Consider the following 25,409-nt stretch of genomic DNA (forward strand, 5'->3'; position numbering starts at 1 on the left):
TGGACCACAAACCTGAGGAATTTTCGGTGCCCCTTTAGGATGGGAATATAGAAGTAGGCATCCTCCAAATCCAACGACGACAGGAAGTCTCCTTCCTCCAGCTGCCCCAGGACATGCTGGAGGGTGACCATCCGAAACTTCTGCGCCTTGATGAACTTGTTCAGACGTCGCAGGTCTAGGATGGGGCGCCATCCTCCCGTCTTCTTCTTCACGAGGAAGTATCTCGAGTAAACTCCGGAGCCCCGAAGCCTCTTTGGGACGAGTTTGATGGCGCCCTTCATGAGCATCGCCTTTACCTCCAGGAGAAGCTGAGGGACGTGAAGCTCTTTCCTGGCCACGGGGGGGACGCGCGGGCACCTTCTTTGAAACCCGAGCGCGTGGCCCCGGGCTAAGGCGTCCAGCACCCAACGGACGGTGGAGATGGACTCCCACACGCTGACGAAGCTCGCCAGCCGGCCTCCCACCGGGGTGCTTCGGTGGGGGCCCGACCCCACGGCCGGTTCAATCCTGTTTCGACGAGGCTTTGCCGCCTTGACCTCCTTGGCGATGACGGCGGGGTCCGCCAGACTTGCCTCGTCCTCTGTAGGCCTCCTGAGACGACGAGCGGGCCGCTTGACGGTAGGTGGAGAAACCGCCGCCGGAACCTTTGGAGGCGCCCTTGCCTCCACTGCTCCGAAAGGGCGTCCGTCGTTGCTGCAGAACCCCAAGGGCCCGGGCCGTCTCAGTGTCCGCTTTAATGGACTGAAGGGAATTGTCCACTGTTTTCCCAAACAGGTTGTTCCCATCGAACGGCATATCCAGGACTCTGGTCTGCACGTCTTGACGGAAGTCCGTAGCCTTGAGCCATCCACGCCGCCTAAGGCACATGCCGTTGCCCAACTGGCGAAACCCAGTGTCGGCGATGTCCGTCGCAATAGTGATGGCGTGGTCCGACGCCACCTCACCTTCCTGCAGGATCTCCAGGGCATCCGCCCTCTTGTCGTCCGGTAGGAAGTCCAGCAGGGGAGCCAGTTTGTACCATAGCTCCCTGTCGTAGCGGGCCACGATAGCCAAGGCGTTGGCCGCTTTAATCGTCGTCGCTGCAGACGAGATGACCCTGCGTCCCATAGCGTCCAATTTCTTTCCCTCGCCGTCCGGTGGGGAAGTCGATGTGGAGGCCGCAAACCCCCCCCACTTTCTTCCTGGCCGCCGCGGAGACGACGGAGTCCGGGGTAGGCTGCTCCCGGAGGCACAGGGGGGCCGCGTCCGGGACCCGGTACTTCTTCTCGTACCGGTCTCTTCTAGCTGGCGTCGTGGAAGGGTTCTTGAGGAGGGCGAGGCCCTCATCCCAAATGTCGTCCAGTAGAGGCACCGCGAGGACCGTCTTCCTCTTGGTCTCCCGCCGTTGATAAAGGAATCCTTCCTTTTTCTTCTCCTCAGGGCAGAGTTGGAAAAGCTCGGATGCCCTGGCGATCATGGAGTGGAACGATCCAATCTCGTCGGCGGAGAAGCCCTGGTGGGAGGTGACGATGGTAGATCCTCGTCGTATACCTCGTCCGTACCCGTCGCTGCCGTGTCAGTCCCCGTATCATCCCCTCGGGTGGACGGGGAGGAGGGCTGGACGGGGCGCGACGGCTGAAAAGGAGGTGGAGGGTGAATCCTTCTTTTCTTGGGCGGGGGAACACCAGAAGGTCCCGGTTCAGGATCCCCCGACGGGAGAGGTTCCTCCGTCGGCAATGGTAGTCTCGTCCTTATCTCTGAGCATAAGGACTGTATAGCCAACAAAATGGCCGCCGAGTTGTCTTGCGGCGCTGGCAGAGGGGAATCCGACGGGCGATCAGGGGCCCCGTCGGCACCCTCGACGATGTCGTCGTCACCTGCGTCGGGATCCATCCCGACGGGCCGGTCTTCTTCCATGCCAAGGCCGTGGCTTAAGACCTCGATCAGCTCTTCCTCCGAGGTTGAGGCCGAATCTATGACGACGCCCTGCCCCCCCTTCTTCTTCCCCGCCGGGGATTTCACGGGGGTCCTATCGATGGGCACAAAAGAGGACTCCCTCCGAGGTGGCAGGGAGACTCTGAGCCCCGAGGTCGCCACCACTGGTGTAGCCTCCACAGGCTGAGCCAGGGCCGCCGCGACAGTATCGATAGAGGGCTTGGCCGGATGGATTAAGGCCTTCACCACCTTAGGTGCGCTCACCGCCTTATCCTTGAGGGGGGGACACTGCCTTGCTCCCCCTCCGATGGGGCCTTCGAGCTCGACCGGGGCCTCTCCAGGAGCTTCGCCGGGTGCTCGCCCTTCCTCTTACCCGACCCAGAGCGTTGGCTCGTGGCTGATGGTGCCGGGGAGGGTGCGCCCTGCCTAGCGCCCGTAGAGCCCGACCGTTCAGCGCTCCCGGTGCCAGCGGACTCGCGGTGCTTGGCCTTGTGTTGGACCCCCGTCGCCGGGGCGTCCTCAAAGGTCTTAGAAGACTGCTCGGATTTCTTCCTCTTCTTCTCGCCTGACGGGCTCTTCCCTTCCAGCCAGTTGGCGAGACGTTGATGGCGGTCCTTCATGGTCCGCTCCGACATATTGCCGCAAAACGCACAGTCCTTCTCCACGTGCGTCTTGTCCTCATGTAAGCAGTAGAGACAAAAGGAGTGTTCGTCCTCCTTAAAGACGTTCTGCAGCTGGCATTCTGCAGCTGGCATCCAGGGCAGATCCTGAACAGCTTTCCGGGCGTCGAGCTTCCCTTCTCCTGGGCCATGTCCGGGCCTGAGAAGCTTCTGGAGTCCTCCAAAAGCGTAGCTCGACGAAATCTTCACCCTTGAGGGGTGCAGACGAATCCGACACGGGTCCCCGTTGATCGGATGGAGAGTCGGTGGAGCTTGAGGCTCTTTTGACCGAAAAAACGAAGTTTTTGAGAAAAAACGTGAAAAAATAGCACTAACGCTCGAGAGCAATAGCACGAGGATCCCAACACATGAACGTGCGGTAAAAATCTGAAGATGGCTGCCAGAGTCGGTGCTTAGATAGAGGGCAGTCATTGGCTGTGGTCAGTATGACGCAGAGACCAGTGATTGGTTATTACTACGAAAGACAGATCAGAAACGAAACTGATACTGGTTTTTTCTTTACCGAGGATTCCCAGCCTGACGACGGGGAATATTCATGAGCATGTGAATTCATGCCAGACCCCATGCTGGAGAAGGGAGGGGTGTAGTGCTGGTCAGGCCGGAAAGGGCCCAAGGGTTATGCGAGTGCCAGGGGGAGGCCTGGTGGACAGTGCCAGGGGAATGAAGAGAGTGCAGGGGAAAGAAGGTCCACGTGCTAAGTGCGAGGGACAGGGCTGGAAGGGCATCATTGGGAAGCGGGCCCAGCCAGGCTAGTGCAAGCAGAGGGAGCATAGAAGGGCGAGTGCAGGCGGGGGATGTGGGGTCAGTGGAGAACAATTGCAGGGGTAGTCTGGGCGAGGAGGGCCTGGTGTCCTGTAACAATCTGAAGGAACTAGCTAGCCAGTCAAAAGGAGGCAATGGTGACATTATCAGGGGAGAGTGAAGGAGGAATAGAAGGAGGGTCTTGAGAAGCTTTTGTAACTTAACAAGATCCTTCTCAGGTCTAACATTCCAGAGGGAGGCACCTACAGAGGAGCGAGATCTACCCCATACCTCTCTGCCTGGAAAAGCATCTGATCTGCAGATGTTGGAGCTAGAAGACCGAAGGGGTCTAGCAGGGAGGTATGTAGGGAGAGAGTTGGATTTAGCAGGGTCTCAGGCCCCAGGAAGCCTTGTAGATGATGCAGAGGGTCTTGAACTTGATCCTTGCAGCAACCGGGAGCCAGTGGAGAGATTTTAGGGCTGGAGAGATGCGGGCCCTTGGCTTGAGGCCAAGGATAAGTCTTGCAGTCCTATTATCGATTAGTTGAAAGGGCTGAAGAGAGGAGTTAGGCAAGTTGAGGAAAAGGCTGTTACAGTAGTCCGGGAAGGTGAGGAAAGGGAGAACACCTCTGAAGAGGTGCAGTTGAAAGTGGGCCTTCTTGGCAAGGTCCGTGTTACGAGGAGAGAAGGAGAGAGAGGTGTCAAAGTTGATGCCAAGATTGTTTGCCTCACAGGAGGGTGGGGGGATCCATGGGGGGCAGCCAGAGTGTAGGGGGGAAGGAGGGAGCTGGGGTCCCAATGAGAGGGATCTCAGACTTACTGGCATTTAGGCAGAGATTGTCAGCAGTGCATCTTGCCTTAATAGCAGACAGCCAGTCAGGAATGAGGGATGAAGACGAGGAGACCGAGGAGTGAAGCTTGAAGGAGAGCTGCATGTTGTCCGGAATAACACTGGAACTTAGGAGAGAAGGCGGAGATCAAATGGGCTAGAGGGGCAAGGTTGATGTTGAAAGCCATGGCGAGAGGATAAAGCCCTGAAGGACACCACAGGTGGAGAGTGAGATGGTGGAGAGAAAAGGGCCCAGTTGAACCTGGGAAGGTCGGTCAGAGAGTCAGCCAGTCCAGAGCCAGGTCCTTGATGTCAAGGGTATCGCAGAACCAATTTCTAAGGGTGGCATGATTGACCTTATCAAAGGCAAAGGGGAGGTCAAGAAGGATGAGACTAGAAGGAGAGTTGGTATCGAGATTAGCGAGCAAGTCTTCACGTGTGTTCTGGAGTGCAGTTTCCATGCCTCTAGCTGCTCTGCAGCCATACTGGTGGACGTGGAGACAACCGACAGATTCAGTGTGGTGGATAAACTGTGACATGGCCAGCTTCTCCAAGAGTTTGCCAAGGAAGGGGGTAATGGAGATATGGCAGAAGTTAGCCGGACAGGAGGGGCCGGCAGAAGGCTTTTTGAGGAGAGGGTGCACAAGGGAGTTCTTGAGGGGTAGCGGGAAGGATCCAGTGGCAAAGGAGTGATTGCAGAAATCAGCCAAGGTTGGAGCAAGGAAGGAAAGGTTGTCCTTGATAGTTCTGGAGGAGAAGGGGAGCACCTGTTTGGATGAGACTTTCATAGAGCAGACTTGTCTAGAGAGCTCATCCGGTGATATGGGAGAGAAAGAGAAGAGAAGGAGGGAAGGGGAAAGGGTGGCCAAGGGCGGCCTGAGAGCGGGTGAAGAAGAAGGTAGTGGTGTAGAGGAAAGTGATGACAGGATGTCCTGAATTTTAGTAATGAAGTGAGAGGCCAGTGCAGTGCAGAGGGCCAGGGAAGGCAGAGGAGAAATGGAGAATGCAGTAGGATTGGCAAGCTCCTTGCAGATTTTGAAAGGTTCAGTCATGTTGTTAGTGGGCACGGAGATGTGGGCTCAGATAAAGGCCCTCTTCTTTGAGCAGATGGAATGTCTGTATTGACTGTGGAGCAGGCAGCAGGCCAGTCTGTCAGAGGATGTGCTCAAAGCCTGCCACTTCCACTCAGCAGCTCTGCACTTGAGCTTCAGAGAGACCAGGTCGGAGTCATACAAGGAGCAACGAGGTTCAGAGTGTTGGAGATGGAGAGTCGAACGTTAGTAAGGGCTGTGTCAGTGTGGGAGTCAATGGCAGGAGTGGGAGGGGAATGAAGGTTGAGGCAAAGGCAGCAACTGACGTTCGCTTCATTGGTCAAATGACACTGTCAGTGCGGGCGGGGGTTTAGCCAGGGGGCACAAGAGATCCAGGTGAGAGGACAGGAGAGCATGATCAGACCAGGATAGAGGAGTATTGAGAGGGTTGGAGATGGGGATGTCTGCTGAGATGAGAGCTGCCAAGGTGTGTCTGGTTGAGTGTGTCGGACCGGAGGGAAGAATGGAGAGGGAACGTGAGTCACAGAGGTTGCAGAAGAGTCCAGAGCCCGATTGAAGGGAGTCAAGGTGAATATGGAAGTCTATGTGGAGGAGAAGCTTGGAGGTGGAGGCCAGGAGTGAAGAGGTGAGGCCAGACCGCTCTGTGCAGAAGAGGGAGACCGGACCAAGTGGCCTGTAGATGGTGGCCAGAGTCAGCGAGAGGATAGGAGAGACACCAAGCCTGCCGTCGGTGGGCATGATAGTAGCATGGACCCATTCTGGGAAGATCAGGGCCACTCCGCCCCCAGAATGAATAATCAATATGTGTATCCTAGCATCTGTTCCTTTCAATGAATTCCTGTTGATAACAAACATTGGCAAAGCCAATCATTTTGACTTTTGGATAGGCATTTTCTAGGCATTTGCCATACACTGTCATGATATAGTAAGGTATTAACACCATTTGCCAGCTGTTGGCATCTTGTGGCCAGATACTACCATTATCCCAGTGCCTATAAAACACCTTTTCATGTCTACATGAAAGACAAAACTGTTGACTTTGCCAAAGCTTGTTTGGAAAGCATTGTGTTTAACAGTGTTCATTCTTCATCCCACCTTTCTCCATTTTAAGGGTAGCATTTTCTATGGCTGCTCTATAGCAAAACATAATATTGCTATCATAAGTAATTTTATTCCAGAAGCTAATCCATGAACTTGAAAAGTCTCTCACCTTGCAGGCATCTTTCCCTCCCGATTGGTATCCGGCACATATTACCTCACCCTGGATGATCACATTTTGGACCATTGGGTTTGGACCAATTTGGAAGAGATCTTCGCAGACCACACGGTCAATGATTGGAACCATCACCTCCTGTAAGATGTTCGGGTATTGGAGAGGCACTTGTGGAAAAGTGGTGAGACAGGAGAACACCATGAATTGGTCGGGTACGGTAGAACGAGTTTTGCCAAACTTAAAAGCCGATGGAGAATTGCATGTTTTTCGTGTTACACACCTCCCAGAACATTCTTGGACTCTACGGTTTATGTTTCTTTGCAAACTTGTATATAATTTGTTTACCACTGGGTGAAGCCCAACATACAGTTTCTGCTGTTTAGTGTCCACTATAAGACACGCTCTATCCGATACCTCTTGAACTATATCATGATCTTAATCAGAGGCTAGTAAAAACTATATTTTTTAAAGTCAATCCAACCCATAATCAAATAACATTAGATATTGAAAGACTTGGGAATGACAATGCCTTAAAATTCGAATAAAGACATATTACACAAACAACCAGAGCTTAAAGGAGTACACACAACTCCCACTGACTTAGAAAGTAAAATAATAAAATATGCAAATGAGTGATTCTTTGGTGGGGCATTTTCTTCAACTCCCCTGAGTAAGCACTGCCCAAGTTATGCCTACAGTATACAATGTTACACAGACCTAGCCTTAAGAAACAGCAAAGCCCATTTAGTGAATATTTACTGTAATAGAGGCATCTCAAACAATAGGGGCATGCATTAGGTAGTACCCTGTGTGGGGTCCAGTTGAGAACAGATCACAAAACCAGGATGTGATAGAGGAGTATGTGAACATCTTACCAGTGTACCTTACATCTTCCATGTTGTGCCATCGGCGCGAAGACTAGGTATGTTTTAGCATCAGTATGAAACATGGATGCAGGAGATTTTTTTTGTTTTGGTTTGCTATGGTATCGAATCAATGCTATACTTCTCTGATAATGTATGGAACAAACTTGAGGCACGTTTTCGCGAAAAATGTTATGCCTTCCTGATTGTACGCCAATGCCGATTATAAGATATGAACTGGGTATAATATTCCTAGCCACTCGAGTCAAGTGGCGAATGTGCACCTTTTTTAGGAAATGCCTTATGAGTCTTGATACTAACAATATGTTGAGTGTGGTAGCCCGCCAATTAATTATATCTAAGTCTAACTTTCCAAATAGATGGCGCAATTTGGTTTTGAATACGTTAACTGAGGCAGACATTACCATCGAGCTTCTGCTAGAAAATCAAATACGTGCCAAGAGTAAATTCTACCACTGGGACTGGATAACAAACAGAGAAATCTGTCTAAAATACAAGGATTTTGGGACCCACACCTTTGGCCATAAAAAATTACGTTGCATCTCTTCCTATTTGTTGAAATGTCCATCACCAATAATAAGGAAGAAATACTTATGCTTCAGACTCAATCAGTGGCCCACTAGAGATATTCTTGTGAGGAGAAAAATCCTACCACTGAATATGAATTTCTGTAGATTTTGTAAAAATCAAACAAAAAAGGAAACTTTACAACACGTTATAATATCTTGTCCGCAACTGAATGTACTTCGCGTAAAACACTTATCTAACAAATTAAATCTTTTCCATGCAGCGGAGGATAACGAAATCTGGATCTTGCTTTTTCAAAGTCTTAAATTCTTTGTATGGAAATCAATAGTACAATTTTTAGATGAAGTGTTTCCTGAAGAAAATGATGTAATTTCTTAAACAGAAATATGTGTTTTATACCCTGTATCCTAGTCTGTATATATAACATAGACTAGTTATTGTGAATGGAAAATCATATCATTTTATGCCTTACATTTGTTTATGTGATTGTATGGAAATTTAATACGTGTATTTGAAAAGTTGATTCATCAGCTAAATCAAATAATAAAAGATAATACGTTTTGGTTTAAAAAATTAACACCAAGCCCCCATGCCTCAGTCCTTTCAATGCTTTAAGTGGGTGGCCGAACTGAGTGTCACTTCCATTATGGTATGTGTTCTAAGTATGGCTGGGTTATGTCCCTTAATTTGAGCCCCCTGTCGCCTATGGGGTGTGGTGGCATGGCAATTGCTTGGCTGCCAGGTAGAGGGAGCCAAGCAGAATAGCTGGGGTGCACTGGTATCATACCTTTGGTGAGCCCAGCCTCTCTTTTCTGTTCCAAATCATGGGCCCGCGACCCGCTGGCAGGCTGCCTATGTGGGGTCAGAGCCTTGGGTTGTAGCCTGTGATTAAGAAAAAAAAAAAGGAGAGGCTAGGCGCATGAAAGGATTTATAGCAGTGAGTCCCAGCTCTCCTGTTTTTAATGAGAGGAGGTAACCCCCTGCAGGCAGCCATTTCATTCAAGGAGCCTGGTAGTTTAAGGTCTGCCTGCAGGGGTCGCCCCAACCCTCAAACCGAAAACATCAGAGGTTGCATTGGAAACATTGATATTTACGGTTTGAGATATGATGAGGACTAATCAGGTTTTGCAATATGAAGAGATGGCATAAATTGACGTATTGTGAACAATCATCCGGTTTGTTGTTCGAATAATCTTTTAGATGTTATGCTTAAACTAATATGATTGCAGCACTATTATATATATAATGTGTATATAGGTATACATGTATAAATATAAACATTGATATACACGTAAAAAATATGCACACATATTCAGGAATGAAACATAATTGTTAAATGTCTTTAGTGCCAGCAAAGCAAAGAGCATACATTCACAGGACAGATTTCCACAAACACATCATAAACTGAACATGCCCCCAGCAAATCACAGCAGCTCTTATACATGTTTGAATACCTTGATTCCTAAGGAGCAGACTTTGAACTTTCTGCTGATCACTTCTCCAGAGTCCATACAGTGGAACCGACACGCCCTTCTGTTGTGGCAGTCTTATCATAAAAGATTTACTGTAGCTGACCTGGCTTCGAGAGCAAAGCAGTGTCAGCCAGATGTAACCAGTGCAATTATAATGGTGATGGCTTCAAGAAAACAACCTAACTGTTCACGGCATGTGTACACGAGGGATTCTCGTGTATGAGTGACAAGAGGAAATACGTATATGCGTGCAAGCATTTCCGGTTTCAAAATGGAGTCTAGCAACTAACCAGCACAGTGCAACATTATACTAGTCCGGCCCAACTACTATAGAAGCATTCATAGGGGTCTCTTTCTTAAGCAGCACGACGTTTCTTCATGTCAGAAACATGTCACCATAAAACATCAATTCTTATTCCACCACAACCTGCTCTATTGTTCTATTTTAAAATGCAAAATTATTACTTTCCCCTATAACGGTTGAACCTCTGAATGGATCTTGACAAACTGCTGAACGTGACAGGCCCAGATCAGCATGCCACATTTGGTAAGCATCCATGTATTCAATCAAAGGTTCTAAGAAGTTGAACTAAGGCATTTTTTCACTTTCTCATGACAGAGATCTCCCTAGGCAAATGGAAAATATAGAATCAGATTTCTAAGAATTGGCGGCTTCGATTTTCGAGATGTGTGCCACACATATACACTCCATTTGAATTTGTAGATCCTTCAAAGATTTAGAAACTCACAGGTATTGAGATGTAAATGCACAGGAATGTATCTATATTTCTGACGTGTTCACAAAACTTGCTGTTTAATATGTTACGAACAAGTAGACAAATAAGCTGCACAATACTAATGTTACAAGCAGAAGCTTTTGAAAACAGAAGAAACATTTTACAAGCAATCAGAAGAATATGAATGGGTAGAAAATGTGTAATGCAGAGCTAAGAACTATAATACTGAGAAGCATACCAATAACCAAAACAATTGTAATGCTACAAGCAGAAGCGTATGGAAAATTAAAACAATGTTAATGTGTAATATTTTAAACAATCAGAGCACATAAATAAGTAGAAACTGCTCAATGAGAACAGAAAAACTGTCATAGTAAATATGTGGAAAGTGCAATGTATAATATTACTGAATTAACTGAAGCATCTGTATAAGCAGAGCAACCATAGCACAGAGAAATTCATAAAGTTTATTACACACATAAATTAAAAAACCAAAAAGGGGACCACTTACGATGTTGCATGCAAACATATAAAGGTTATCAAAAAGGGTCATTCTCCTTTGCCAGCATCTCTCCTCCTTGTAACAGCCCTCATTGCACTTAGCTGGCTTGCCCAATCCTCATCACAGTCCATTCCCCCATCATTCTCACAGTGCCTCAATACAATCAATATACCTCTTTAACCTACCTGCATACCTGCAAATACAGGACTACCTTGAAACCAACTACCTTCTAGGCTCACGACAATCTGGCTTCCGCCCCCTTCACTGCACTGAAACAGCCCTGATTGATCTTAAGACTCAAATTGACGAGCTGAAGGACAATGGAAAATCAGTTATGCTACTCCTCCTTGACCTTTCGGCAGCCTTTGACTTGGTAGATCATGCAGTTTTATGTAATCACCTCGGCTCCGCTGCCCATTTTTCAAGAGATGCCATAACCTGGGTACAATCCTTCCTTGCTAACCGGACAATGAGAGTCTTCTCCCCCCTAGCAGCTGCCGATCCCATACAAGTCTCCTGCGGTGTCCCCCAGGGATCATGTGTGTCTCCCACTATGTACAACATCTTTACCAAACCTTTGTTTGACAAGTTGGATAGACTGGGTGTCATCTACACCAACTACGCAGATGACACTCAGATCCTCATCCCCCTTTTGGGTAACTTCTTGGAAGACTCAGCTTTGGTAAACAAGATATATCTCCTCATTGAGGCATGGATGGCATCCCATGGCCTCTGCCTGAATAACGATCAAACAGAGATTCTGATCCTCGGCACAGATACAGCGATTAAAAAACTTGACCCGAACTATGCTTCATTTAACATTGACAACAATGTCATCAAAGTGATGCCCGCAGTCAAAACACTTGGGGTCTATCGGGACTCAGCACTCACCTTTGAGAAACAAATTAACTGCCTAGCTTCCTCGACAGCCTATACTTGTAAACTGATCCAAGCATGTAGACCATTCCTAACAGAGGCTAGCTGTATTACCCTAGCTAATGCACTTATCATATCCAGATTGGACTATTGTAATGCCCTATATGCGGGATCTAACAAGTATATCCTTAACAAACTCCAAACACTCCAAAATAACGCTCTTAGAGTAGGCTTAAACATTCCTAACAGAGCCCATGTCTCTACCTCCAGAAGGAATATCCACTGGCTAAAAATTAAAGACAGGATCACCCTCAAAACTCTCTTGCTCACATCCAAATGGCTCAACAATATAGCTCCTCCCTATCTAGCGAATAGAATCAACAAGAGAATTTCAAACTTCCCCACAAGAATGACTAACGCCTATGCATTGATTTGCCTAGATACAAAAAGAGTACAGCTGGTGGCGCTAGCTTTTCAGTCATCGCTGCCCAAACCTGGAACAAACTCACCTTAGAACTCAGAAAGGACCAACCTTACCTAAGTTTTAGGCGGAAGGTTCTTTCATGGATACGATCTAATGACATTTAAAGTGATTACCTTCTCCTACTTGAACCACTCTCCCTGAGTGACACTCTGAGTGACACTCCCTGGGTCATGCCCACCGCTAATCTGACCCCGACCACCACTGCTAGTATCTAGGAATTTCACTGCATCTTACCGGGACTACAAACTGTGGTTGATTGTTACCTAGCTCTTTATGCTGCTGACACCCGGCATTAACTGTATAATTACACTTAGACTGTAACATTGCTGAACTGTCCTACTGTCTATTTTGTGTGTCACTGTAACTAAGTTCTCAAGTATCCTTGTAATGTTTGCGCCCAGCTACCTGCGGGTTTGGTTTTGCGCTATATCAAATAAACAAACAAACCCCACAACACTCATCCTGGTCCCCGTCCCTCATTACTCCCACAACCCCCATCCTCATCACAATCCATAATTGCACTTACATTCCGCACCCTCATCCCAGACCCCTTTATTAGTTGTGATGAATCTGATGGTGACATCACTTATTTCCCAGCGGTGACCTCTCACCATGTGGCCAGGGGACAGCAGCCACTACCTGATCTTGACCCTGGGAGTGACTATATGAGGGAGGATCACATGGGGGAGGCAGCCCTCGGGAGAGTGACATCATTGGACGAGATCTTGTTTACCCCTTTTCCTTTTCATGATATCCCCATGCATTAATAGCATATTGTCATACCTCCTCTCACCCACCTAGGAAAAGTAATGGAAATACTTTCACATGATCTGTATACAAGTCCTTAAAATCTGACTTGCCATTCAAGATTCCTGAAAACACCTTTTCAAACTCTGCATACAAGTGTTTAATATCTGACTAGCCTTTCAAGACCTCTGAAAACTATTTTTCAGACTCTGCCTACAAGTCCTCAAAAACGGATTTGTCTTTTAAGATTGATAAGAACCTTTTTTTTTCAGACTTTGCAGAAACAGACTACTATTGCCCTAAACATAAAAGTACTGTGACTAAAAAGAGGAACCAAGTAATGGAGATCACTGAGAGCCGGGAGATTTAAATCGGCAGACCAGCTGACAGGCAGATGCTGGCTGGAGAACGCTGCTTCTCTTGGTGTTGACTGAGGATTCGTGAGGCTGGAGCGGTATCCGAGGAGCCAACTGGTCGCCGAGAAGAAATGGTGTATGCTGTGAGAATGCCAGAAGAGAACCGAAGGCTTCTGGATGTCCGCAGGTGCTGAAAGGCCACTTCCACACAATCAAAGAGAATGGATCATAAAAGCAGAGGTAGCGAAAGGGAGCGGAACACCGGAAGACTGCCAGAGGCTTATCTCGGAAGAACCAACATACGCCAGCAAGAGCCGGTGAGTCCACTCTAGGGAATAGGGGACACTGGGACGTATTGGCAGCACTGCCAAAACCAAATTAACGTGATTGAAGCATATGAAAGAGAACAAACAAGTACATATTTCTTAAAGAGACAGGGCCAAATAAGTCTACTACTTCTCCATCACCTACCCTCACTACCTCATCTATTCCTCTTGTCAACCCTCACCCAGTTCCAGGAACTGTCCAAGACCCTCTCACTTTGACAATTCTAGCCCTATTCAGGAACCTGCCCCCTATGTAGCCTTATCCCCTTTCCTCCACAATCTAGCCTACCGGATTAAACCCCAAACCCCCATTAACAGTCAACAGTTCCAAAGACCTCATTGGCACATCAGTATCCTATCTGACTATACATGCTACTAGCCCAAGTTTATATCTCAAAAATAACACCTCAGTGCTCCATTCAACCACAGCAATGGTGGCAACAGCACATCAATACTCCACCAGTCTGCACACCACTCCAATCCAGAATCACAAGCACAAACACAGGCATCCCTCAATTGAGATCCTCATCCCCCCACCTACACATCAACTGTTGCACCGATATATCTCTTGACACACTCACACAACACTTGCCTCTACTGCCCCAAACCTCATGGCAGCAAACAGCAACATCCAACGCCACACAGATCTATCTCTATAGAGTTTGTCTCTATTAAGAGATAACATTCTGCTAAGACGTCTGGCACCTGGACACTACTGCCATATTGCTCTTTCATTTTGCTCGCAGCCGCTCCTCCACGTGTTTGAACTTGCATTGTTGATTTTGCTCGCAGCCCCTTTACAGAGCCCTGCCATACTGCTCTTTCATTTTGCTCACAGCCGCTCCTCCACGTGTGTTTGAACTCAATTGCATTGTTGATTTTGTTCACAGCCACTTTACAAAGCCTTGCCATATTGCTCTTTCATTTTGCTCGCAGCCACTCCTCCATGCATGTTTAAACTCAACGTTTGTGCACAACCTATTTGTACAGCTAACTGCACATATCCTATGCATACTACTGGCCACGCATGGCACATGATACGGTGACAAACTGGTCTTACATGCAAGTAAACATTATGTTGCTTTCAGAAGTGTTATTCTAGAAATATGCTGTTCTCAGAAGTGTTATTCTAGCATGTATCAGTTACTATATTACATTGCGGTATTGCCCCTACATTGCTGTACATACGACTCATGCTGATAGGTAAAGCCTCTAGTAGCCTGTTCCTGCTCCCACCTTTTCGGCATTGTACTTACTGCTTCATCTCTAAGTGTCTCTATGCGCCTGCCTACACCTGCCTTGCATGTACCACTAATTGCTACCACACGGCATTTATCCGCTGAGTGTACTCTTAAATCCAGGCACTGTCCCATTGCAACCTAGCCCTAGTGTGTTGCAGACCTGCATTGTGTAGCAGTGCGCCCGGACCATGATCACCTGGCTCACTCTCACTCTCACTCTCACCATGTTCCCTTTCTGCATCATGCCGGACAATGTACACTGTAGCGGCAACATCCTCATAACAGTCAACAACGGCCTAGCAAATCTTGGCTGTCCTAGGCACTACCCGATCCCCTGCCCCACGCCCTTCCTACCCGCCCAGCCGCCTTTTCCACCCAACCACCACTCTCACCTTACTTCCGCCGTAGACAACAGCTCCCCAGCCATCGTGACCCCTAACAAAACTCTGATTCACTGTACATTCAGTGCTCCATGTCTCATATCTCACTGTGCTCGGTACACTGAAATCTCCAGAACCCCTACATCACTGCCCGTAACAACAGACTAGGCACTAGGCTGCCCTTTACAAATAGCATCCCCCTTGCCAAATTCAACACCAACACTTCGAATAAATCAAAGACCCCCAAAGAGCCCGCCCCACTCTCCCTTAAAGGAGCCCTACTCAATGCCAGATCCTTGGCCGCACACCCCACAGAAATTGCTGACACCATTCTATCCCATGATCTCGACTTCCTTGCCCTAACGGAAACATGGCTACACGAGGCCTCAGGACCACATTTATCGTTAGCCATTCCTGCCAACTACTCCATCCTTAGAGCCGACAGACTTAATGGCAAGGGAGGAGGCGTAGCATTCATCTCCAAAACACCACTAGGCTGCAGACTAGTCTCCACCCTATCTCTTAAATCATGTGAGTTACTCACAATCAAGCTACAAACTTCCCTCACAAGTATGATTACACTACACCTTATATACAGACCCCCAGGCCCTCCTGGAACCTTTGAAAAAGACATTACAGCGCTCATCACTGAAAATTCCAAGCCACTAGCACAAATTATCATCCTTGGTGACTTCAATCTAGGTTACAACGACCCCAAGGACGCACCAGCTGCATCCTTAGCAAACGCCCTAACTGAGCACGGACTCGCTAAACTCAGTATCGCACCGACTCACCAGAAAGGCAGAATTCTTGACTGGGTAGCAACTCTTAACTGCAACACTACCTGTAAGGACCCCCAACCTCTTACATGGACGGATCACTACCTTATCCCACTTGAAATTCACATCAACCAGTCCACGCCTAAGAAACACCCCCTGGCACCAGCCTGCCCAACCAGAATCAAACGCAACATCACTACCGAAGCCCTATTACCTCTGGTCCTACCTACCCTTAACGCTCTACCGGACAATTCTGACCTTAACCTCCTAGTTGACACCTTCAACAATTCCATGGCTACCGCCATCGATACCATTGCCCCTTTGAACCTACGCAAAAGTAAACCAATAAACCACTTGAATTCGTGGTACACTCCCGAACGCAATCTACTCAGGAAAAAGAAAGCTAAACTAGAACTACTATGGAAAACCAACCCATCACCTGAAAACAATTCCAATTTCAATAACACCTCCGCGCTATACAAAAGTGAGATAATTCGCACCAAAAAAGATGCCTATAACGCTAGGATTAACCAGGCAGGCTCTTCCAACAAAGAATTATTTAAAATTCTAAAGGAGCTAGAAAACCATAATCCCCTCCCAGACAACTGCTCAAAAGACAAACCCTGGTGCACTAGCATCCAGAATGCCCTCAACAATAAAATCACAGGGCTCCAGACCAAAATTGAGGACAAACGTCAACAACTCTTCAGCAACAAAACCACTAACCCTAGTTTAAGCCCACCAACACCGATCAAACCCAATATAGGCTTCACCTTTAAGAAAGTAACTATCTTAGAAGCCCAAAAAATCATCACTTCCCTAAAACCCTCTAATTGCAAAGGGGACAGCTGCCCCACCCAAATAATAAAAGACGCTGCCAAAGATCTCTCCCCTTTTATCACTAAGCTAATCAACCTGTCATTTGCGAACAATTCTGTCCCCAACAACCTAAAACAATCTTGGGTGCTCCCTCTCCTAAAAAAACAATCCCTAGACCCAGCCATACCAAACAATTATAGACCCATCACCACTGTCCCTTTTCTGCTAAAAATTCTGGACAGAGTTGCCTACATCCAGATTCAGGAGTACCTGGAATCTAATCAACTGCTAGGGATACGTCAATCTGGCTTCAGACCTCAACATGTAACTGAAACCGCTCTGGTTGACCTCAAAAGCCAGATTGATGAAATCAAAGACAAAGGCAATGCAGCAATCCTACTGCTCTTAGACCTCTCAGCGGCCTTCGATTTAGTCGACCACGAAATCCTATGCAACCACCTATCTATTGCAGCCCACTTCTCCTCCTCCGCCTACGCATGGATACAATCCTTCCTGGCGAATAGAACCATGCGAGTCTTTTCAACAACAGCTGCCGCTGACCCAATCCCCATCACCTGTGGAGTCCCTCAAGGCTCCTGTGTCTCCCCCACCTTGTACAGTATATTTACGAAGCCCCTATTCGACAAACTGGACCGTCTGGGTGTCACCTACACCAACTATGCAGATGAAACCCAGATTCTCCTCACCATCTCAGGCAACTACAATGCGGACGTTACCCGGATCAACGAAATCTTCTCCATCATTCAGGCATGGATGGCCACCCACGGCCTCTGCCTGAATGATGAGAAGACGGAGCTTCTCCTGGTCGGCTCTCCTCATAACCTGTCTAAACTCAGTCCCAGCTACAAGAATATTATCATAGACGGTTACACCATCCCTATCGCTAAAAGTGTGAAAACCTTAGGCTTTCACCTCGATGCCAACACCAACCTCTCCAAACAAATCAACTCAACCGCCTCGGCCACTGCCTATACGGGTAAGCTAATAAGGGCTAGAAGACCCTTGCTATCCCCCGACAGCTGCCTCACTCTGGCCAGAGCACTCATTCAATCCAAACTAGACTATTGCAACAGCCTGTACATAGGAGCCAACCTATCCGTAACTAACAAACTCCAGGTTCTCCAGAACAATGCTCTGCGCGCAGCACTGAACATCCCAAGGTGTGATCACATCTCCACTACCAGGAAAGCGTGTAATGGCTCTCCATACAGCAAAAAATCGACTTCAAAACTGTCTGCCTCACCTACAAGGCCTTAAACAGCCTAGCTCCACCGTACCTCTCTAACAAATTCACTTTAAAATACACATCCAGAACCACCAGATCTTCCAACTCCCTATGCCTGTTAGTGCCCAGATTTGCCTTAAAAAGAGCAGGCGGCGCCAGCTTCACTGTGCTAGCCTCTCAACTCTGGAACACCCTACCAGTCAAAATTAAAACCACTGAGTCCTTCCCGATCTTTAGGAAACTTGTTATAGGCTGGTTACTGAACAAAGAGTAGCATTATACCCTCATCTCTAAGCTCTAACAGCCGTAACCATACCTGTATTATATGTAAATTGCTGTACTATGTAAAACTATTTTTGTAATTTGATGTACTCTGTAACTGTAAATGCTTATCTTATGCCTGTAACCGATTCCTTAAGCGCCCTTCTACCCACGGGTCCGGAGCGCTCTACAAATAAACCAAACAAACAAACAAACAGACACTCATCGGTGTTGTGCAAAATTACAAGGACTCACTCTCTATGGAGTCCTCACCATATGGTGCAGGAACTATGCCAGCTCATGTCAGTTCTAGACATTGTAGATTACTTTTTGACCTTTTGGCATAAACTGATCTTGTATTGTCTTGGGTGGTAAATCAAGCTACGAGTGTTTCTGCCTGTGTTGTCAGTCTGCCGTAGAATCACTGGAATGGGCTGCGCAACAGCCGGTTTCGAGGTTAAAGTGGTGTACCTTCCAACAGATGCTGAATTTCAAATATTTTGTTACTTTAGTTGAAGTGACCTTAAGGTGATGATTTAAAGTTTTTCAAAGAATTTCAAGGGTTTTGTTACCACCTGTACTACTAAAGTTGCTTCTTTTCATATCACAGATTTCATGTTCAATATTATCAGTATGCTTCTAAGCTATTCACCATGGGTTTTCCCCCCTTATGGGTATGTTGCCCACATGTGATAATTTAGCTCAGATTTAAGCAAATGTATAAAAAATTCAACACAAAATTACAGCAATATTATCCTGAAAAATAGCTCTTATTGACAGAAAAAAGTCTAATTTGCTCCAATGCACAATGGGAGATAAATCCAAGGTTTTGGTGCCGGGGGCCCCCTGATCTCCAAATAATAACATTTTTTTAAAAAAAATGAACGGGTTTGCACCAAACATCAAATAGGCACATCTGCACCGTTTTGTGCCAAATTATTTTCCCATTTGAAGTATATCTGTCCAGCGAGTTAGGCTGTGGCCATGTTTAATGCATGTACATTTGCGCCTGAGGCAAATACAATGCAAAAGGAGAAAAACATCCCCTTTTCAGTGCTTTATAATTTGAATCACATTTTACAAATTTAGGGGGCCAGGTTCAGAAAACTTCTTTTGAAAATTGTATACAAATTGGTCAAATGAGTCAAATTGTCACAATGTCAATGGATTTCAGGTTTTACCTTACCTATACAGTGGCAACTGTAATATATATATAAATATATATATATTATTTGACCAACATTTTTACAAAAACAGTTAAGGTTAAACCAACAACAACTTAAAGTTGTGTGGGAGCGAGGGGCCAATGGGCCCACCCTGCCATCACTTCTCAGTACAAAACTCGGACCAATTGCCTACAGTGATTGGTACGCCCCTCGCCCTTATGCGATGTTAAATTTAGGTTACATTCGCAAAAATGGGACCACTGAGCAGGACACGGGGCATCCATTTTTGTACCCCCTTTCGACTCCATCTTGGTGACCAGGCCTCACTGCGATAGTAGAAAATGTCTATCTCCCTTTCCCCGCCACAGCAGCTCGGAGCACATGGCCCCCACCCTCGTTCCCACTCTGACTGGAAAACTCTGCAACTTCATTCTCACGCTGAAGCCGGAGATGCTTGCAAGAAATAATAAATGTAACACATCTCTTTTCCTCTGAGATCACTGTCCTGCATGTGAACCAACATGAGCCAATCACATAGCTCGTCCATCTCCACAAAAGTGTCCTTGCCCTCTTACCCTCGCCAGTTGAAACTTATTGTCATTCTAACCCGGTGTCCCTGCAAAATATTCCTTTCATGTGCCAGACCGCTGACCATGCTATGAAGCCCACCCAACAGACCCCCAACTAACATTAGACCCCTGCTGCAGTATATCATGCCTAATACTTACAAATGCCACATACCTGAGATTCTTGTGAGACTAACCCCACAGTTCAATGAGAGTATTATAGTGGTCAAGACCCGTAAATCTGTGATCTGTATAGCCCAATTGTTACAGATGATATAGATACCTGTGTGATTTGTATAGTGACATGATAAACTACTGAGTGTCTTTTTGATCAACCATTATTTAGTGCATGCATTATTTAGAATGTATTTTCTTAGCTTAGACAGTGACCACCGTGTTTCACAGCGACCTGACCTTCACCCATCCGGAGCACAGATGTCTGACGTCAATCCTCCCGCCAACCAAGCAACCAACCCGGAGGAAGAGATGATACCCACACCTAAGACACCACCCTGACTGACCAATCCGGGTCCAATGTAGCATCATATGTTAAACATGTCAATGTGCTTATATAATGTGGTGTAACCTTGATGTGGTCAGAGCGTTTTCAGAGATCTAGATAAACTTTTCCTTGAACTCTCGCAGCCTGCTCTTTGTGCCTTATTCCCTGTCCAGGGAGTGTCCGTTTTATTCATTTTACCCGTGTAAATCAGGGAGGGCACAAACATTTGGTGACCCCCTGCAACGTGATCGGAGAGGTGCCTTGAGGCCGGTGCCGTGCGGCGAGATCCGGGATGCCCCCCAGCGAAACCATCGCCTCCGCGGCCGACCAGCCTATGCGCACTACGAAGAAGGGTCAAGGGTTCCCGGTTGACGAATACTCAACTGAAAAGCTGCTCGCCGAGGCAGGCCACGGCGGGCCACGGCTTGGTTGGGGGTGCGAGCCTGACTGGGGTCGGGCTGCGAACGGTGACCCTCGAGTCACCTGACTGAACACGTGAGTGCCTGTTGCGAAGGTTACTAAGGAAAGGTAAAGAGGAAATAGGGGGGACAGGTGGTAATGGGTTATAGGGAAGAGTAGGGCCTGTGTGAGTGATGATGAGGCTTTCCTGATCTGTCCTTTCTATGGCCATTAGGTTTTTGTGAGAAGTGAAGAGAAAAAGAGAAGTGGTATCCTAGCCCGAACGGGGTAGAAGGCGGCGTCGCGTGGCATAGTCTCGTCCAATGCAAAATAAATAAGTGAAGATACAGAGAAAATAGTAGGAGTCTCGTATGTTGAGTAGACTCGGAGTAGTTATTTAGAACATTCTTTTTCTGGGTACGAAAGAATTCTTGGAAAAGAGTAAGAGGGTGTAAGAGGTGGAGAGTGAATGAGAAGAGTAGGCGAAACGGGGGTGGTAAAAAGAACAGATGGGAAGAAAAAGCGCGCAGGTAGTGCATTTGCATGGCATGTGTTATGTCTTTTGTGTTCTGTCCATTCTTGTCAAGGATATCCAAGTACTGCGATTGATTTGTGGGTAAAGTGGCAAAATATGCAAAAATGAACTGTTCAATTTTAACATGCAACAATTATAAGGGTAACATTGAAAATTGATTTATATATATTGATACATATATGTGCATGCAAACTACAAGTAATTGAGAAGATTTGTGGTATATTGTCCAGCTAGAAGGAAAGAAAGGCAAGTGGAGAAGTGATTAGAGGGAAAGAGAGACTGAAGGGCAAGTACAGACAAAGGAAATATATATATATATGTATATATATCGCCATGGGGGGAATAACACCACTAGCTCATATTTGTCAGCACCTTCCGTTATACAGTGAGAAGATACAAAAATACCACGATCAGTGGTTGACGGAGATAAAAGGAGACAGTGTGACGCCAATTTGGCCAGAAGGTGGGTCATTTGATAAAAGGGTGTTGGCAAGGTATAAGAGGAAACAGCTACAGAATAGAAGAGAAGTACTAGACCTGTGGCGAATGTTTGAAGAAGCTCTGTCCTCACCAAGAAGAGAGTCCACATTCAAGCTCGTGTCTCTGCGGCATCTAACAACTCGGCCAAACTCTTTAAAATCTGCAAGCAGCTGGCCAACCCTGCTGCAGTCTCTACCCCCCCTGTTGCCTCTCAGGCTCTTTGCAATGCCCTTGCCTCTCACTTCATTTAAAAAACCCAGGACATCCTGTCCACCCTCTCCACCCACACTCCTCCTCTTCCCTCTCCATCTGTGCTTGCTGATCCTCCTTTAGCCACCCTCCCACCATCCTTCTCGTCCTTTCCTCTTTTCACCCCTGACGAGGTTGCTAGACAAGTCCGATCTATGAAAGCCTCTTCAAAACAGGTTCATCCCTGTTCCTCTAAAACCATCAAGGACCACATTGACACCCTCGCTCCGGCCCTTACTGATTTTTGCAACCACTCCTTTGCCTCTGGATCCTTCCCCTCCACTCTGAAGCACTCCTTTGTGCATCCTCTTCTCAAGAAACCCACAGCTGATCCTTCTTGTCCAGCTAACTATCGCCCAATTTCCATTACTCCCTTTCTTGGCAAACTCCTGGAAAAGTTGGCCATCTCTCAGCTTAACCTTCATTCCAATTTGGTTGGCTGTCTCCATGATCACCAGTCTGGCTTCAGAGCTGCCAGAAGCATGGAAACTGCTCTCCTAAACATCCGTGAAGATCTGCTCACCAACCTTGACTCTAACATTCCATCTGTCGTCATCCTCCTCGATCTCTCTTCTGCCTTCGACATGGTCAACCATACCATCCTGCTCAACCGTCTCCGTGAAAACTTGGGTATCACTGATCAGGCTCTGGCCTGGCTGACCTCTTTCCTCTCAGATAGACCCTCCCAGGTCCAACTTGGGTCCTTCCTTTCATCTATCTTCCTCTCTACCTGTGGTGTTCCCCAGGGGTCTAACCTCTCGCCCTGGCTTTCCAACCAATACCTGGCAACTCTCGCCCACTGCATTGCCATTTTCTGCTCAAATTTCCAGTGCTACGCTGACGACACTGAACTCATTTTCAAGCTGCCCTCTGCCACCTCCTCTCCCTCTCTCATCTCTGATTGCCTAACTGCCATTCAAGATTGGTGTGCGGCCAATGATCTTTGTCTGAATGCCAGCAAGACGGAGATTCTCCTCATCGGCACACCTTCACCATCCTTCCCCCTCACTCTCTGGCCGGCCTCCCTTGGCCCTCCTCCTACCCCCACCTGTGAGGCTAAGAACCTTAGGGTCATCTTTGACTCCACCCTTTCCTTCTCCGCCCACATCTCTGAGGTCTCTAAAAAGTCAAATTACCGACTGCACCTCCTCAGAGGTACTCTGCCTTTCCTCTCCTTCCCCCAGAAGCTCATGGTATCTCAAGCTCTGGTTCTCTCTAGCTTGGACTACTGTAACAGCCTCTTTCTAAATATACCTGCCTCTACTCTCCGCCCTCTGCAACTAATCCAGAACAGGACTGCGAGACTTGTCCTTGGCCTCAAGCCCTGGGATCGTATCTCTCCAGCTCTGAAATCTCTCCACTGGCTCCCAGTAGATGCAAGGATTAAATTCAAAACCCTCTGCATTGTCCACAAGGCTTTCTGGGGCCTGGGTCCAAAATACCTTCAGCTATCCCTCCGCAAATACCTCCCCTCTCGAGCTCTTCGCTCCTCTACCTCCAACTCACTCAGGGTCAGTCGTTTTTCTAAGAAATGAGCTGGGGGTAGATCTCTGTCTTCGGCTGGGGCCTCCCTCTGGAACAGCCTCCCTGCCACTCTAAAATTTGATGAGAACTATCTCTGATTATCGAAGCACCTCAAGACCTTCCTCTTTTCTTCTGCCTTGGCCCCCCCTCTCCCCTGCTGATCTGTTCTCTCTTGGCACTGTGCACCTGGCCACCCTCTGTCTTTTGGGCCCAGGTACCTGCTCATCCTGCCACCCTCCCGCACTGCCTCCGGGCCACCCGTTGCACTGGGGTCTGTATCTGTACCCTTACAGCACCCCCTTTTTCTTCCTGCACTTATCAGACCTACCCTGTCTGCTGCCTTAATCCTAGCACTTGCATATTCCTGGATGCATTACCACTGTTTGTTGCCTTTATTATTTATTTATTGTTATTTATCTGTTTCTTCTCTGCTTCGCACTGTCCACCTCTCCGCCCTTCAATGCACTTTTCCCCTCCCCCTCTCCCATGCACTTGCGTGTTCTCAATGTCACTGGGCCTAGTAAGATCGCTGTTTTGTTCTCCCCTGTTCCCCTCCCTTGCCTTGTCGCGCTCTGAAACACTTGTGTACGAGCACGATAGAAATAAAATATCAATCAATCAAAGTTACGCCTACAGCAGAGGTAGGTAAAGAAAGAATGAACGAAAACCAGAAAACACAGGAAGAGGTAAGCAAAATGCCAGAGGGCGAGTGCACAACCACTACAGCTGAAGGTTATACAACGAAAATATATCCTTTAATGTCAAGGCCAGCAGTAGGATACAGCGAGCCCCTGTACACACCAGCATGCCCCACCCCAACACCCTCAACCGGAGCAGTCGCCACGGCACCACCGCCCTATGATAAAGGAGGTTTGTATGGTCTGACAAGTGCACCCCCTGTGAATTTGGCACACTTAACTGGAGAATTAGACCGCCAGCTAGCGCATGCACAGATGGAAATAACGCGGCTAAGGGCATTGTGCGATAGAGGCCAAATGCTGCCAGGGGGAGGAGAGGTGCCGCCGTTATCCATGGCAGATCTAACACCAACATTAAGCACAGCAGGGGAAGTGGCACAAGCAATCTCAGAGCCAGCGCGATCAATATCATCACAAGGAACACGCATACCACAAGGGCGAGAGAAAGAGTGGCAGTCAGGGGAGTTCCTGTTTCATCTAAATGACAAACCTGTGAGGATTATACGCCCGCCCACCCCAGAAAGTGAGAAAGGAGAAGGACGTGAAGAAAACAATGAGCAAGAATCAGAAACAGAAGAGGTATGGAGGACTTAGACGAATATGAAGAGGCAGCTGCCGAGGCCGGGTCCCCACTACCAAACTGCCATTACCCAGATACACCATCGCCACCACTATGGCAGGGTAGATTAAGACAGCAAGGGGGAAATATGATGGTAAGTAAAATAAAGAAAGGTGCGGTAAGTAAGGTAGGAAAGAAACACAAGTTACAAATGCCATTAATACATAAAGGAGCAGGTAGGCCACACTACATTCCATGAGCTCAAATGGATAAAAACAACTTGCTGAAGGTCCTCCCCCCCACTATCGGGAGGGGCTGGGAAATGGATACTCGCCTTTGAGGATTACATGGCAGGAGTGCCACAAGCAATAGGGGTTGTGAAACGTTTATTAGTGTCAGCAATTGGTGACCAAGCAGACGCAGTGTGGGAAAAGGCCGGATTCCCCGGGGTAACGATGAGTTGTGACCGCCACGATGGGTCGGCGTTCAACAAGGTTCGAGCACAAGTGTGGGATGCATTACGGCGCACGTTTCCAGATATTTCAGATTTACATTTAGTGATGCAGTGTACAATGGAGGAGAACGAGGATCCTACGCAATTCATACTGCGGGTGCAGGATTTATGGAGAAGCGAAACTGGCACGGCATGGAACCAGCCCACCTC

General features: G+C 47.5%; 1 protein-coding gene across 1 annotated transcript in view; it reads right to left on the reverse strand.

Moving 5' to 3' along the window:
- The window catches only part of LOC138580922 (serine protease 27-like), a 241,614-nt gene that overhangs the window by 12,955 nt on the left and 203,250 nt on the right, over positions 1-25,409 (reverse strand). Inside the window, exon 5 of the mRNA XM_069651854.1 lies at positions 6,427-6,596. Within this exon, the coding sequence (XP_069507955.1) occupies positions 6,427-6,596 (170 nt within the window). The remainder of the gene's footprint in view (positions 1-6,426; positions 6,597-25,409) is intronic.

This window comes from Ambystoma mexicanum, chromosome 3p (genome assembly GCF_040938575.1).
Source record: "Ambystoma mexicanum isolate Mex_15411 chromosome 3p, UKY_AmexF1_1, whole genome shotgun sequence".
In the NCBI taxonomy this organism is placed as follows: Eukaryota; Metazoa; Chordata; class Amphibia; order Caudata; family Ambystomatidae; genus Ambystoma; species Ambystoma mexicanum.